Source organism: Malaclemys terrapin, chromosome 22 (genome assembly GCF_027887155.1).
Source record: "Malaclemys terrapin pileata isolate rMalTer1 chromosome 22, rMalTer1.hap1, whole genome shotgun sequence".
In the NCBI taxonomy this organism is placed as follows: Eukaryota; Metazoa; Chordata; order Testudines; family Emydidae; genus Malaclemys; species Malaclemys terrapin.
Window position 1 is genome coordinate 16,465,396 of NC_071526.1, and position 16,014 is coordinate 16,481,409.

Sequence of the window (16,014 nt, forward strand, 5' to 3'; positions counted from 1 at the left end):
AAATATTACAGTCATTCATGTCCCTGTAGGTGTTAATTTTATGCACATTTGTACTTGATTTGAAGCCCAGGTGTGTTTATAAAGTGCAGGGTTCTGATTGAGCTAGCATCGGGTAGGACCCTGTACTGACCTTTGTGTTGTCCCCATCTGTTTCTCCAGAATTTAAGCATTCATATGCCAATTTCAAACTCTTCACTGGTTTTATAGTGAATGATGAAGTAGAGAATCGGACCCTTCATTTCTTGCCCTCACAGTTACATAGAAAATCTTCCAAATGCATCCCAATGCCATGTTACAGCCAACCTGAAACTAGCTCAGAAAAGCATGAACCATTCCTTTCCTACCATTGGTATGTTGGCTCTGGAGCCTAATAATGATGGCTGAAATGTCAACCGTGTTAACGTTTTCACTGGTGATGATTTTTAACAGAAGCATCCAGTAATTCTGGCAGAGTCTGAGTCAAATGTCATTGCTTCCCTTTCCCTCTTCCCTAGTCTGACCTAGGAATACACCAAGAGATTTATGGGCATGCTTTCAGAGGCCAACTGAAAATTTGGCCCTTAGTTTAGAAATAATAGTTGGGAGTTGTCCAGTGGTTTGGTTGCAGGGAAGTGAAGAAACTCATAGATTTTAAAATACTTTTGGGGAAATAAACTTTTTTTTTACATTTTTCTGAAACCGAATGTGAGGGGTTTATATAAGAAAGTGGAAAAATCTTCTGATTAGGAAGAGAACGCTTCCCCTGTGCTCCTTTGGAATTTTTTTGTTATATGAGAATAGCTGGTTGTAGGTCCCCACAGAAATGCAATCCATTAAGTTTTTTTGTCTATCCTATTTTTGCGGGTGAGGGAACTTCACTCATCTTCCTGCATACACCCAGGAGCCGCCTCCATGCCCAAACTTACCCCACAAAGGCTTTCTGTCTAGTCTGCAGAAGCAACTTGCCTATGGGATGGAGGGAGCAAGCCCAGTGCAAGAGTTCTCTGACCATTTATTCTGGAACCAACTCTTATGTTTGCTCTTCTTCCCACCCTCCATATCCTGTCCCTTTAAACTTTTAATTCCTTCCTCTCTTTAAGTAAACGAGTCAAACATATTGCACCCAACTCATTTCCGGAGCTAGTAGGAAATGCTCAAGATCATTCTCCCATTCAATATTCCCCTGAATCCAGCTGTAGAAATGAAATTGATTTATGAAACCTACACAGCCAGCCTAAAGTATAAGTCACTATTCCTTGGGTTCAGTGATCACACTACTGTACAGTCTTGCTTAGTTTTAAGTACCCACTTTCTTATTGCTCAGTTAAAATTTATATTGATTACATATGGTGGCAGTTAAGGTTGTTAGTAAATATTCAGAAAACAATAACTGCTGCATAATTGTTAACTAACAAATGGGAAAGTGATGAACAGTTATTTTAGGCGTGAGTTGAGTTGTGTGTTGGAGATGGATGTTGTAACAACTCTGCTCATGTGATGTACGGGACCAGGAAGTACAGAAGGACTGACCTGCAGAATGGAGTCTTATGTTTCCTGTGCTTCTATTCCCCACAGTTCGGCCTGTGAAACTCAAGGAGGATATTCTCTCATGCACTTTTGCTGAGCTGAGTTTTGGCTTGTGCCAGTTTATCCAAGAGGTGCGGAGACCAAACGGTGAAAAATATGATCCCGACAGCATCTTATACTTGTGCCTTGGAATTCAGCAGGTAACTCATTGAACTACTGCATTGCCAAGTGTATATTAGATGTTTTTTAATGTAGTGTCTGTAGTAATTGGTAGCTGTTGGGAATTTATTTTGGAGATGAGGGCCACTTGGTTACCCCATTTTTAAGGCTTGTTCTTAAACCCTCACACATACCTCTAAAACCTGTCTGGCAGCAAGGGCAGGCCCTATCATGAGTGGTTAAGGAACACCCTTCCTTAACATGCTAGCAAATCTGAAAAAAAGTCTTGGACTGCCATTGCTAGACAGTTATCACAGAGATACCACTTACAGAAATAATATCATGAGAACAATCAAATTAGAATTAACCAATAGGAACAAAAAATGTAACTAGTTATTGTGGCCTGCTTGCTTACTGTAAGCTGAAACAATGATGATAAACCCCAGAACCTTATAACTAGCTCTTTAAAACACAAAGTGACTCAGTTCAGGGTGGGACCAGTTTTTCCTTAGGTAGCATATTTGTTCACTGTCTCCAGTAACCATTCAGAGATTAGGGATCAAATGCTTTCCCGGGCATTAAACCTCATTTGGTTGGTTGTTGATTTGTCACCTTAACTTTTTTCACCAGACATGCTTGACAGAATGGAAGAAGAGCTATAAATTTGGTTTGCCTGTGACCAGCATTCAGGAAGATCAGAAATTTCTTAGCATTGCATTTTCTTTTCAAGCAAACTCTTTTTCCAGACTGGAGTAGAATGTTTGTATCCTAGTCCATTAGCCATTAAAGGACAATACATTCATGATGAAGATTGAACTCTTCCCCACCCCGATTACTGAGAACAAGCCTGCCTGTGACATCATAATAAGTCTGTGGTTGTGCCCTTTGTAGGCTTATATAAGATGCTGTCTGTGTTGGCAAGAGACGTTGTATTAACATATTTAAGCCCAGTTCATTAGAAAGATGCTAAAATGATTACGCCGGCATCTGTAGACAGAGCCATATTTGGGGATGTATTTTGTTGTGTTCACGGATGGTGAATTTTCAGAACACTGGTCTAGATCTGTGCATTAATAATTATTCTCGCCTGCATCTCCCATTTAATAAGAGAGGCCACTGCCCCTCTGTTTATCATACCTGGGATGCCAGTAAAATGCTTTGGAGCATAACACATTTGGAAATGCATGTTCATTTTGAGCATAATTGTAAAGGAAGGCAAAGAGAAATACCGTAGGAGAGAACCAAAATAAATCTGACACCCTGTAACCTGTCAGCACTCTTCTATGTAACTGTGAATTGTATCTCTTCCTTTCTTTTCTCTTGTAGTACCTGTTTGAGAACGGTAGAATAGATAACATATTTACCGAGCCCTATTCCAGGTTTATGATTGAACTTACAAAACTATTGAAAATCTGGGAACCTACAATACTTCCAAATGGTAGGACAATTATTTTTCATACTGTGTTGTTTTTATGTACCTGCATGACAGTGAAACCCATCTTTATAAATGAATGAGTTCTCAGGGGTGCGTCTTACAGTATAGGTCATCTGAAGAGTGCTGTGGGCAAAGAACAGCAGCATTGAACTACTCCATTAAGTCTACCATGATTAGGAGAATGATCTGTACTGTGAGGTGCTATCCTCCTCCCCCCCTCTCCACAACATGTAGTCATTTGTGGGAGACGGGAATCCTGGATTCCGTATTCAACTCTGCCACTTACTTACTATGGGCCCTTTAGCAAGACACACTTAACCATCTCTCTGCCTCAGGTTATGCCTCTGTAAAATGGGTATAACGCTTCCCTTAGCCATATGTCATGGAGCTTCATGAATTAATGTTTGAAGTGCTCTTCATCTAGCATCTTTCATTGGAGGCTTCCAAAATATTGTTATAAATCCTCCCTCTGTTTCCTGCAGAGTTGGCTGGTTGATATACTTGGGAAGGGCACTGAACGAAACAAAGGTGGTAATTTTATAAATACAACTAAAACAGCTGAACACTTTTTTTAACTGTAACTTGGATAGAGGAGATGGGTTTCAGGATACCAAAGAAGCTTTAGTGATTGTGGTGATTGCATACCTGGATCCGTGACCATCTCTCTGTGTATTTCCTTTAATAAATTAAAAAAAAAAAAAAAAAAAAAAAACACGCATTTACATGGTGCTACATCCACCAAGGCCTCTGGTTGCCTAACACATCTGTGGGCTGGTCTACACCGGGGGAGGGGAAATCGATCTAAGATACGCAACTTGAGCTACGTGAATAATGTAGCTGAAGTCGAAGTATCTTAGATCGACTTACCTGGGGTCCACACGGCGCGGGATCGACAGCCGCGGCTCCCCCGTCGACTCCGCTACCGCCGCTTGCTCCAGCGGAGTTCCGGAGTCGACGGGGAGCGCGTTCGGGGATCGATATCGCATCTTAACGAGACACGATATATCGATCCCCGATAAATCGATCGCTACCCACCGATACGGCGGGTAGTGAAGACGTACCCTGTGATTAACCTCCAGAATACCTTTTCTTTACCTGCTTTCAGGTTCACTATGTCACAGCAGTTTATCTCCACGTGGAGGTATCACACAATTATCCATGCTGTACACCCAAGAAGTGTAATGTCTGAGCACTTGTTTGAGCTATACAACATGAAACTGTGCTGAGGTCTTACTGAGATAAATAATGGCTGCTTTCCATTTGCTTTTGACAAATCTCACTGATCAATAGCTTGGTCTTTCTCCTGCTTGATGGGTCATATTTATCCCTTGTGTAAGTGTATGCAGTTCTGTTGATTTCAGTCAAGTTAAATCTACTTACTGTAGCTCGGAGTTTGACCTGATGTACAGTTCATTGACGCATCAGGTTGTCTAGGAGGATTTCATTTATATTCTAATTTGTCTGGCAGGACCTCCCTTTTTAATGCAACTCCCCTCCCCCCCCCCCATCCAACAGGGGTTTATTACTTTCCTTAAACCTATGAAAATCCTCAGGGATCACATTGTGCCCTCAAGTCACTGCTGAAGCTGTTTACTCATACCTGAGGGCAGAGAGTTGCCCTTACAATGAGATGACTGTTTAGAAAGAGCGGATTTTTACTTTTCCTTTACCCATTATCCTCAGGTTACATGTTCTCGAGAATTGAAGAGGAACATTTATGGGAATGTAAACAGCTCGGTGCATATTCCCCTATAGTCTTATTGAACACACTTCTGTTCTTCAATACCAAATACTTCCAACTAAAGAATGTCAGTGAGCATCTGAAGCTGTCCTTTGCCCACGTTATGAGACGCACCCGGACTCTGAAATACAACACCAAGATGACATACCTGCGTTTTTTCCCACCTTTTCAAAAACAAGAGGTAGAATCAGGTGTGTTGCTGCTTTCTAATTACTTGAGGTGGTTTTAATTTGGATTTACATAGCCCCAGGAGCATTGCCAATGCTTTATTTTAAAATGAGCAAAACATGTTGTGCATTTTGCACATTTAGTAATATTTGGGCTTCTGCTGATACTTTAACTTCCTTCCCTTTGTCCTCCCCCCGCCCTTTCTTTTTGACTTCTAGCTGGGTTTAAAACCAGAATTCTGTATGAGCCCCACCAGCTGATAGAAACTTGTGGATGAGATGCCCAAAATATTTGAAAGATTTTCACTGATCATTTTTAGAGCAGCCTAAACACATCCAGTCATTCAAACCTAGAATAAGAGTCATTCCCTTCCTGAAGAGCTGATAGCTTGAAGGACCAGGCTCCTTAAGGTGCTGAGCACCTTTAACCCCCATGGAAGTCAGGGGCACTTGAAGTTAGTCTGCTTAGGTAGGCTCTGCTTTGTAGTATGCAAACCCTATCACACTGGAACAGGCCCGAAGACAGAGCAGCCACAGGACAACAGTTCAGATAAAGCCAAGCCAGCCAGAGCTGTTGACACACATGAAATTCAGGAGGAGGGAGTGGAAACTCTCCTTTTGCAGGCCCCGGATGTAGAGCGAGAGAATGCAGCTTTCCTTCGCTGCGGTAGTGGGTGAGCAGCTTATTGGTAAGCTGGGAAATGTTAAAGCTCAATCCGATTCTGTGAGGGGTGGCAATGAGCCCTGGGAGAGGAGTTGGTGGTGGTGATGTTTGACTTGTTTGTGAATCGAAAACTCGGTGGAAGCGTGCTGACTGCCACTGATCAGACAGTGTCCTTCGTAAGGACAGCAAGCAGGATCATCAAGCTACTGCCTGCTTGAGTTAATTTTGATAAGCTATGAATTCTCTCTATTAAGATAGATGCTATTGGTTGTGTGCTAGGTCTTCTTACCTTCTCCAGGAGGGGAGTAACACTTCTACTCTTCCCTCCTAGAGTTGAAGTCCTGGATAAGATTGATAACATGCACTACTGATTTTCTAAGTGAGTGACCATAAAGTCTCTCTTAAATGCTTCCAATAGTGTTACAAGTCCGTGCAGAATTGGGCCACTATGTCTTAGGCTGTAGTGTAGACATAGCCTATGTTGGCAAAACTTGTCGCTCAGGGGTGTGAATATTCCACCCCCCTGAGCAACATAAGTTACACCGTCGTAGCACTGTGCACACAAACGCTTATGTCGGTGGGAGAGCTTCTCCCATCGGCATCTTCACCACACATGCCGCAGCTGTATTGGCACTGCTGCATAGACAGACATAGCCTTAGTTCTGGAACTTATCAAAAATTCATTCTGTGTCCTGGCAAAGGTCATTTGCATAAGCAAGATACACTGTGGGTAGATCTTGATTTCATTTTTATACAACTACTGTTAAAAGCAGTGGGGGTGTATGCTCTGAAAGTGCAGCAGAAGGAGATGGGTGGAGAAAAGCATAGTGGCAGGTAAGTGGATGTGTCGTGGAAAGGATGTACACACTCTGAGGTAGATGGGGAACAGACACACCAAGGATGACCATGCATTGGTACTATGGTGTTCTAGCATTGAGCTGTGGATGGGGGCGAGGGTCGTACCAGTCACTGTAAACTGGCATTAAGAAGGTGAAACTAAATATTGTTTAAGCAATTACATTTTCCTGATCCAGCATTTCATTCTGCTATGTTGGGCTCCTTTTTAACTCTCAGCGACACAAATGATGGCATTCGTTTGATAAAGTTGTTTCCAGTGTTTGACTTGGCAGTGCCAGTTTGCGTGAAAAGTGATCCTCTCAAACAGCACGTCATTTATGCGCTGCGCAAAGCCCCATCAGGGTGCAGAACTTAAACCAACCAGCTTCAGCTTACTGTCACAGAGGAGGACTGTTCTCCACTGAGCTCATGTGTCATTTTCCTGTATCCAGATAAGTTATCTGTAGGAAAAAGGAAACGGAGTGAGGACGAGGAGGTTCCAACAGCAGTGGAAATGGCTGAAAACACAGATAACCCTCTGAGATGTCCAGTCCGACTCTATGAGTTTTACTTGTCAAAATGGTGAGTGATTGGCACAGCCTACTTTTGGATTATACTTGGACCAGATTGTGCCCTCCTGCAAGGAAATCTGTGGTGGGGTAGGGCAACTCTGCAGCTCCTCTGGGGGAGTTTTCTTTAAACACCCCACAAGAAGGGGGTTCCCACACACGCAGTTCCCCTGCAAAGAAGCAAGGAAGTTATCCATCCCCCAATCCCTATTGAGCCCCTCAGAAGGATCAGGGTCACCCAGCCCTTTGCCTCTGCACAGGCTCTGAGGCTCCCTACTCCTCCTCAACATCACAGCTCTAATGGAGCCAGGCACCAGCAGATCCTCCGGGGTCCAACCAGTGATAGGGAAATGCTGTCACATGGTAATACCGCTGTGGTTTGCATTAACTTTGCCAAGAGTTCCCCGGGCTGGGTGGGGGAAGAGGGGTAGAGGAAGATGCAGTAACCCCCGCCATTCCTTTGCCCTCATGCTCACGGATTCTGGACCCTGCAGAATGATTGCAATCTGGCCTCTTGCACCGAGAAGTAGAGCCAAGCTCTGCAATGCAGTAATCCATTGTGCAAGATAAGCAACATCTCAGTAGCACTTTCCTCGTTAAGCAGGGTGGAAGAGTGTGACTAGAGGTAGCAACTAGAGATGCTGACATTTACTTGCTGAAAGATGAGATTAACTTTACTCCAGAAGTCACAAAGGAAGCCGCAGAACAAGGATGAACGTATAAATCAGTGGTCCCCAACCTTTTTTGTCTGGCGGGCGCCAGACGATGAGCTACGGAGGACCATGGCGGCGGACGAGCATCCGCTGAAATGCCGCCACCAAGCGGCAACGTCAATAGGCGTCGCCGCCAAAATGCTGCCAACAAGCAGCATCATCCAGAGGCATCGCCGATGAAATTTTCGGCGGCATTTCGGTGGATGCTCGTCCGCCGGCCAGTACGCGGGCGCACTTAGACGCCCTGGTGGGCACCATGGCGCCCGCGGGCACCGGGTTGGGGACCCCTGGTATAAATCATTCAGTCTCTCCCCCACTCTCCACTTAAGATCATTGAGCAATGGAGTTCAGTATTATTCTCTCTCAGAAGAACATACATGCCAGAGAGTGACATAGCATTAGTGCCTGCTAATAGCCCTGTAAATCATTCTCTGAAACACACCCAACCAAATTAGGGCAAAATAGCCCTGCCCAGGCAAAGCCATGTCCGGCAACCCTCTCCACTCCCTGCTCCTTTCACACACATTCCTTGTGTTCACTGGTGTCATTCTGAGCTATCCCACATTTGCAACACCACCTCATATGACATCATAGTTCAGCCTCTGCAGTAGTGGCAAGTGGCAGTGAAAAGCCTCTTTCACCTCCTGGATTTTAATGTGACAATTCTAAAGCCCAGCAGGGAGCGGAGGCTTTACACTCCTTGCTTTGCAAGACTGCCAGGCACTCTCTGATGCTGAAGGTCAGTCTTTCAAGTGGATGGGTTCACCATTCTGCTATCACTAACAGGCAGGCGAGGCTCTGGTTTTGTAGATCACTGGCTCTTGTACCCTCAGAATCCCAAAGAACATTTAAAAGTTATCAAGTGTCCCAGGAAATACCAGTAATGCCGTTAGTCTGCATAGACTTAGCCGGAGCTCCCACGTTGCCTTGAACACTAGAACCAGTTTTGTTCTGAGATTGAACGTTAATTGTGTTAAAATGGTGATGCCATGTAATGGGATGAAACTGCAATTGAAGAACCACCTCTATAAGGAGACGCAGCTATTCTGTTTGGTTCTATAAATAGCTAATGCCCTTTGAGCTGGAGACGGATTGGCAGCTCGCTACAATGAAGGGCAGAGATTGAGGCACTAGAATGGAGATCCAAATTTTACTATTTAAATTGTAGTTATTCCAGTCTCAAGGTAATGTCAGGTAGTAGGTCTAAGCTGCTTTCCCTTTGTCTCTTTAACTGTGCTGTAAACAGGACTGCTAATGCTGCCTTCTGATACATAGTCTTCCTTTCTTTACACTAACAGTTCTGAAAGCGTGAAGCAGAGAAGTGATGTGTTTTACCTTCAACCTGAGCGTTCTTGTGTACCTAATAGCCCTATGTGGTACTCCACGTTGCCAATAGACCCCGGGACCTTGGACATCATGTTAACACGTATTCTTATGGTGAGGGAGGTACACGAAGAACTTGCCAAAGTCAGATCCGAGGACTCTGATATTGAATTGTCAGACTAACTGAAGTGGGGTATTTTCCTTTCAATACACATTGCAAGTACCAAACTGTGAACACATCCAGCCTTCAGAAAATGTTGTGTATCAAATAAGCCAAGTTAACGTCACTACACAGGCATATTTTGAACCACAATGGATGTGCAAACTGGAATCCGAAGGAAGCAAACTACTTTAAGCTGCAAGAAACGCCAGTGTCCAGTGCAGTGATAAATCCTCTAAACAAACTCAAGATGAATTACCCTGTTCAAGCGGTGCATAAATCCTTCATTTGTTTGGGATTAAAACAAAATTGTGAAATATTTTTAAGCAAAACTGTTGTATAAATTCTACCATAGTAACCATGGGCATAGAGAACTAGACTGTGGCTCACATGGCTGGCAGCCATTGCTGCCAAAGAGCATGTGGACAGGAGACACAGTGCAGTGAGGTCTAGACAAATAGACACCTTCCGTTATGTATACACACACTTTTTTAGTTTTATTTTATTTTTTACTGGGATCAAAGATTAAGAAAGATATTAAGCCAGAAGTCAATGTTCTATCTGCCAGAGTACTACCCTAGTGGATGACTACCGGGACTGCGTTCAACCAGTCACGTGACCCCAGAGTCTAGCTCTTAGTCCATGCTAACAACTACGACTCTGTTGGATCTCTGATGTGGGGGAGATGCTGTAAGTCAAGCATCAGAGCAATCACGTTATGGGACAAAAATCTCTGGAATACGTATAGGAGAACGAGGGTCTAGGGCTGTGTGCAGAAAGCCCCCTGAATAGCCTCTGCGGTCTGATGTAATCGAGCAAATGCTGTGGTGCGCAAAAATAGTTGTTTTGGAGGGAGTTGTTTTGGTTTGGGCATAAGGCAGCTTTCCTTCCCTTTCCTCCCCCCCCCATTCCCACCTAATTCTTTGTTTTTATACAGTGCAAGTCTGGAGGGCCTTGTCATTTCAAAGTGAAGATACTCTTTCCACCCTTTCAACGCGTGCAGTATTACTTTTGACAACAGAACTGTGGTAGAAAAGTACCTTGTGTGGTTTTTTACCCCACCCCACCCAAAGAAATTTAGTGATAGTGTTGGAAATTGAAATATTTTTTTTTCAATGGCTTGGCTGTTACTGTATCTTTTAAAAGGGGAATCTCCCATACTGTATCCAGAGGACAGGACACTGATTAGATAACATCTGTCTCTCCATTTTCTCAAGCTTAAGATGTTCGTTTCTAAGGACGACAGGTCATACGAGACTATTTTTAACGAGAATTGTACTTTTTTTAAAATCAGTAGTTGCCCAACTTCTGTAGCAGGGGGTTTGATATCTTACCCTCTCACTGCAGTTTCAGGAGTTGAAAATCAACAGCCTTGAATTAAATTTGTTTTTTTTTAATTTTCTTTACTTTTAGCAGCAACAAAGGTAAAGTAGTCTATTGACGTTGTGTACTCGGTAGTCCTGTCCCTGCCTGTAACAGATTTCACTGATGTATTTTTTAATACAGAAAACTGTGTGAAAAGTAAACCTGCCCCTGATTCTGAATGATCCAAGTCCATCTGTGTCTGTCATTTCTGATCGGAGACTGTTTGCTTCACATCTTGTCCTAAAGCTGTGGGGGAAAATACCCTGGCCATTATTACCCTACCAATAAACTACCCAGAGACTTGGAGGCTTAATGATCTCAATTACATTAATTTTACAGTATATAAATACTAACCTTCTCCCTATAGCAATATTAAAAGTAGCTAGATAGCAAACACACAGTTTGTGTTTGGACAGCTGATGTGTTTCAGGAAGAAAAAATATCCCTATGCCTTTAACTGACAACAACAGATACTGTATGGTTGGAAAAAAACAAAAAACCCCACAATCCTATTGCCCCTAAAAAACAAAACAAGTAGTGTCTCAGTTGCATGCAGGTCTACCCAGAACCTCACATCACAGGAAATATCCATGAATTATTGTAATTCTTGGACATTCCTCATGAGTGCAGCTATAATGTCTTTGTCAGGTTGTTGTTTTTTTCCCTTTCTATTAGAGAGTTGTGTGAAATTTTTTCAATGAATAAGGGAAACAGTCAAGACATCCTGTTAGGTTTGTTTTTAAACACAAATTTCTGGTTTTCCCTGGATAGAAGTTACAGAAATATTCCCGTAGAATAAAATAGTATATTTGTATATGATGGGTGACTTACTCATTTTTCTTTCTCTCTGGAGAACCTCACTCTTTTGTTGTCTATGGAACTACAGAATGTCAGTTTGTTCCAGGTTCTTGGAATGAAAAATAATTACCCCTCATATCCTCTTAGCAAACCAATCTATACTACTTTAGCCTGATTGATTGAAAGCAACGTTGGTAAATGTTGTATTTGTCTTTTTATTTAATCTTTTATATGATAAACAGTTAATTGCCGTTTTGGTTCTTTTTGTCACGTTAACAGGACAATAGTTCAGTTTTTTCCAGTGTAACAACTTCTGCTTTGTGGCTCTTTGTAAGAGACAATATGCATTTCCTCGATAGTCCCGTGCTGCCTCAGCCTCTCAGATCTGTGGTTGTTTTGATTGGACTCAACACTGAGGCAAGATCTGTTGCCTCGAAGATTTCAATATATATTAATTACACACACAGTTTCAAAGTTACTGGGTAGCCTAAAACACTTCCTTTATTTTTATTATAAATAGTTCTATCGTATTGCTTGCTGCCCAGGGAATACTCTTCGTAACTTGAAATGTTCTATTTAAGGAGAAAACAAATCCCTTTTTTTAGTCTGCACGTGGCAAAGAAATGACAGTGGTGAGTGCAAGCAGGACAAACAGAAGATACTGCTTCCTGCCAATAGGTTTATTTGCTTATTTTTAGGTCTCCTAACCCAATGACACTAATGATTTTCAAGTGTTTCTTTTCTGGGCACAGATAGGACAGCTATGCTGTCCTGATGGTTTCGCTTGAGGGCCTGGAAGCCAGGCTGCCCAGTTATATATTACAGGGTATATTACATAGTGAATTACAGCTAGAGCCAGTAATTTGAGACTGTCGATTTTGCAAAGATTTTAAAAATGCCTTTTGGGGGGCGTGGTTGTCCGCTGCACAATTCTGACCTTTTCTAGTGGGATGCATCCTGTATGTGCTGATCTCCAGCTTCCATTGACTTCAGAATCAGGCCCAAAGGGAAGATGCATGTTTCATTAATTATTCCATTGACCTCATTAGCCACTGATCTAAAAAAAAATCTGCATTCAGCTGGCAACAGTCTCCAGTTCAGTAATGTCTCCTCGCAAGCTTAAAATAAAATGGCAGCAGTGGTATCAGTTTCTTATTTCCTAAGGGTACAGTAATATAATGGCCAAGCAGTACTGAGGAAGCTTTAGAGGCAGGGTTATGAACTGTTGCCTTACAAAACAGCTACAGTGTATAAAACCTTGTGTACTGTAGGGTTACCATACGTCCTCTTTTTCCCGGACATGTCCGGCTTTTCGGCAGTCAAACCCCCGTCCGGGGGGAATTGCCAAAAAGCCGAATATGTCCGGGAAAATGGCGGCTCTGCTCCTCCCCGACTCTTCGGCTCTGTTTAAGAGCCGGGCTGCCCGAGCGCTACTGGCTTCGGGCAGCCCCCGTGCCTCCAGACCCTGCGCCCCCGGCTGGGTGCTTCCCCTCCCGGGCTCCAGCTGCGCTGGGGAAGCGCCGGCTGGGGGCGCAGGGTCTGGGGGCTGTCCGGCAAACCCTGAAGCCGGTAGCACTGGGGCAGCCCTTTCCCCCTGGCTGGGAGTGGAAGGGAGGAGGGGGCGGAGTTAGGATGGGGAAGGGGCGGGGTTGGGGTGGGGCTAGGGGTGGGGAAATGGGCGGGGCCAGAGCCCGTGGAGGGTCCTCTTTTTTTATTTATGAGATATGGTAACCCTAGTGTACTGTGCTCCTTTTTTCATCTTCAGTCTCCATGCTTTATGTATAAAATGAGGGCATTCGGAGTTTGGCTGGCCTTAACAAAGCAGGGTTGCATTCTCTTGTTGCTTTATGTGTTACCCTATTTAATGTTCTTGATCAATCCAGTGGATTCAGAATCTGGATTTGCTCTCCTCCGCTGCCGCTCTACAGTATGTTCCAAGTAGAAGGGAACATCTTTGCAGGCCTGAAAGAAGGAGCTAGTTTTGAGCAGCCAATTTAGCAGACAAGTTGCAGAAGACTGATGGAATCTACCTATGTTCACTGTATATACTGGGTATATTTATACCTCAACCACTACAGCAGCAGTGCAGTGTAGACACTACCTACGCTGAGGGGAGGGGTTCTCCCGTCATAGGTAGCGAGGCGGTAGCTAGGTCAACAGAAGAATTCTTCCATCAGCCTAGCACTGTCTATACCTTGGGGGTTAAGATGGCATAGTTACATTGCACAGAGGTGTGGATTTTGAGAGCCGTAGTTATGCCAAGGCAAATTCCCAGCGTAGACCAGCCCACTGTAAATCTTTTTTGGAGTCACAAAACTTTCGAAGCCTATCGAATCCTTCTCTAGTTGTAAATTGCATCATGTGTCCAGAGAGCAACATGAATCAGACTTTTTTCTCAGTTCTCAAGAGAAATTGTGCAGCCAATGTCAAGGCATGGCAATTTCAGACTGGATTATGGATTACTGGGCGAGAAGTGGCAGACCAGCTGCTGGTTTCTTATTTCATGTACTGTGGACGATAGTTTTATCTTTCTTCTGCCGTAGTAAAGCTGAATCATGGAGTCCAGTTTTGCCCTTAAGAGCTGCAACTTTAGAGCCAAACCCTGCTTGCATTACACAGGTATTACCACTGGAGTAAAATTTGTACTTGTTAGGGCTCATCTACATTGGCATAGCTCTGTCTTTCTCAGGGTTCTGAAAAATCCACACCCCTGAGATTGTTAAACGGACCTAGCGCTAGATTGGCAGAAGAATTCTTCTGTCAACCAAGCTACTGCGTCTCAGAGAGGTGGATGACCTATGGCTACACTGAAGCATTGTGGCTGTTTAATCGTAGGCATACCCAAAGACAAGCAGTCTATTGCCATTTTATGGCTCTGCTCATAGATTCATTGAAAGATGACCGAGCAGGACACGATTTTACATCATAATTTTAATCCCTCATTCTATTAGGGTCAGTAGCTTGAGAACCATCTGTAGCTCAGTAAAGCCAAGGAAAGCATGGCCAGGAATTAGCCCTACCCATACATGTACCAGAAATATGAATATATTTTTGCTCAGGGAAAATCAAGCCGGAAAACAGAGGGTACACACTTTGTGCACAATAGGGTTGTATTATGACTGTTTTGACTAGTTTGCTTTTAAAACTGGGATTTCCAGCTGTAAATCTCAGAGATGAGAGTTTAAAAGGGAACATTATGATCATCTAGTCTGACCACCTGCCTATAGAATTTCACCCAGCAATTCCCCCGCAAGCCCACAGTGTCTGGTTGAGCATGTGTAAAATCTTGTGTGTGATTTTCAACAAAAAGTCTCTTGATGCTTTTTGGGGGTTTTTTGTTTTGTTGTTTTGCCTTAGAAGGAAGTTATTTTGCACTTGCCAAGGGGTAATGGAATATTTAAATAAAAGTGGAGAATCTACCGCTGCTGCACTGTATTCCCAAGAGCTCTGCATTGCAAATACTTTATCATGTTTGGTTTTGGAGTCAGTTTATGCAGACAAGTGATAGGCTTAAGGTGTATGCGTTCCATCATTCTGCATGCAGTGTTTCTTATTCAAAGAAGATCCAACCTAATCAACATGATGTGCATATGCACTTATAGCAGAGATGGGACAAGTCTCTGGTAGTCCTAATTTACAAGTTCTTAGGTCTAGCATTCCAACCTCTGTCTAATAAGTTTTTTGCTATTTAGATTTGAGGAAGAGGGTTATGAGGGTGTTCTGGCCAACAATTTTTTTTTTTTTAATTTATAAAAGTTAGAGGCCACATCTATTGAAATCAATGGAACTCACTTGTTAATACCAGCTCTAGATCTGGCCCAACATGTTGAAAAATTCTAGAATGGTTTTAAAAGTTTTAACGGTTTCATAAAATCCAGACCCCTTGGATTCGCCGATACCTAGTTCTTAAACACTGATAAGATGGTAACATTCAGCTAAGGATTTTCGGGGCTAATTGGTGGAGGTTTGTGTTTAACAACTGGAATTTCCCAACCTCACTCTTGACTGGGGGGTAAACAATAAAATGCAAAGGGCAGCTCTTGAAAAGTGGTCAAGTTTTAAAACATTGAAAATCAGATCATCATAAAGGTACAGTCCATTTCATTGACCAAAATCCAACCTGCATTCTTGGTGTCCAGACTACGTGTGTACAGCAGCTGGATTGGGTATGGAATAGAAGGCTCTCATGGCTTATCCACAAATGAACAGACTATCTTGGGTGGAACTGCTTCACGTTTTAGTAGTTCTACATGTGTGTATAACTCTAACAACCAGAATATACCAAAGGGCACAGTCTGGATCTGTTGGGCAGCTAGTGACCTTAACAAAATTCTCTGGGTATTTGACAAAAGGACTGAAACAGGACTCCTGCATTCTAGTTCCAGCTCTGCAATTGACTCATTGTGTAGCCCTAGACATAGCTACATTATAAAAACTGCTCCTGTCCTGTAGATGAAAGCCTTATTTGAGTCACTTGCACCTCTGTACCTCAGTTTCCCCATCTGTCAATTAGATATACTTTCCTACCTCATGGGTGTTACAAGACTAAATTCTGTAAAGTGCTTTGCAGGCCTCTG

The 16,014-nt window shown here is 43.1% G+C and overlaps 1 protein-coding gene across 3 annotated transcripts in view; it reads left to right on the top strand.

Moving 5' to 3' along the window:
* The window catches only part of ZMYM4 (zinc finger MYM-type containing 4), a 54,669-nt gene extending 42,981 nt beyond the window's left edge, over nt 1–11,688 (top strand). For all 3 annotated transcript variants that reach the window (XM_054011852.1, XM_054011854.1, XM_054011853.1), the window contains exons 25-29: nt 1,555–1,706; nt 2,992–3,103; nt 4,784–5,032; nt 6,962–7,091; nt 9,090–11,688. In XM_054011852.1, coding sequence (XP_053867827.1) covers nt 1,555–1,706; nt 2,992–3,103; nt 4,784–5,032; nt 6,962–7,091; nt 9,090–9,297 — 851 coding nt within the window. In that variant the 3' untranslated portion in view covers nt 9,298–11,688. The remainder of the gene's footprint in view (nt 1–1,554; nt 1,707–2,991; nt 3,104–4,783; nt 5,033–6,961; nt 7,092–9,089) is intronic.
* Nucleotides 11,689–16,014: the final 4,326 nt, after the last annotated feature.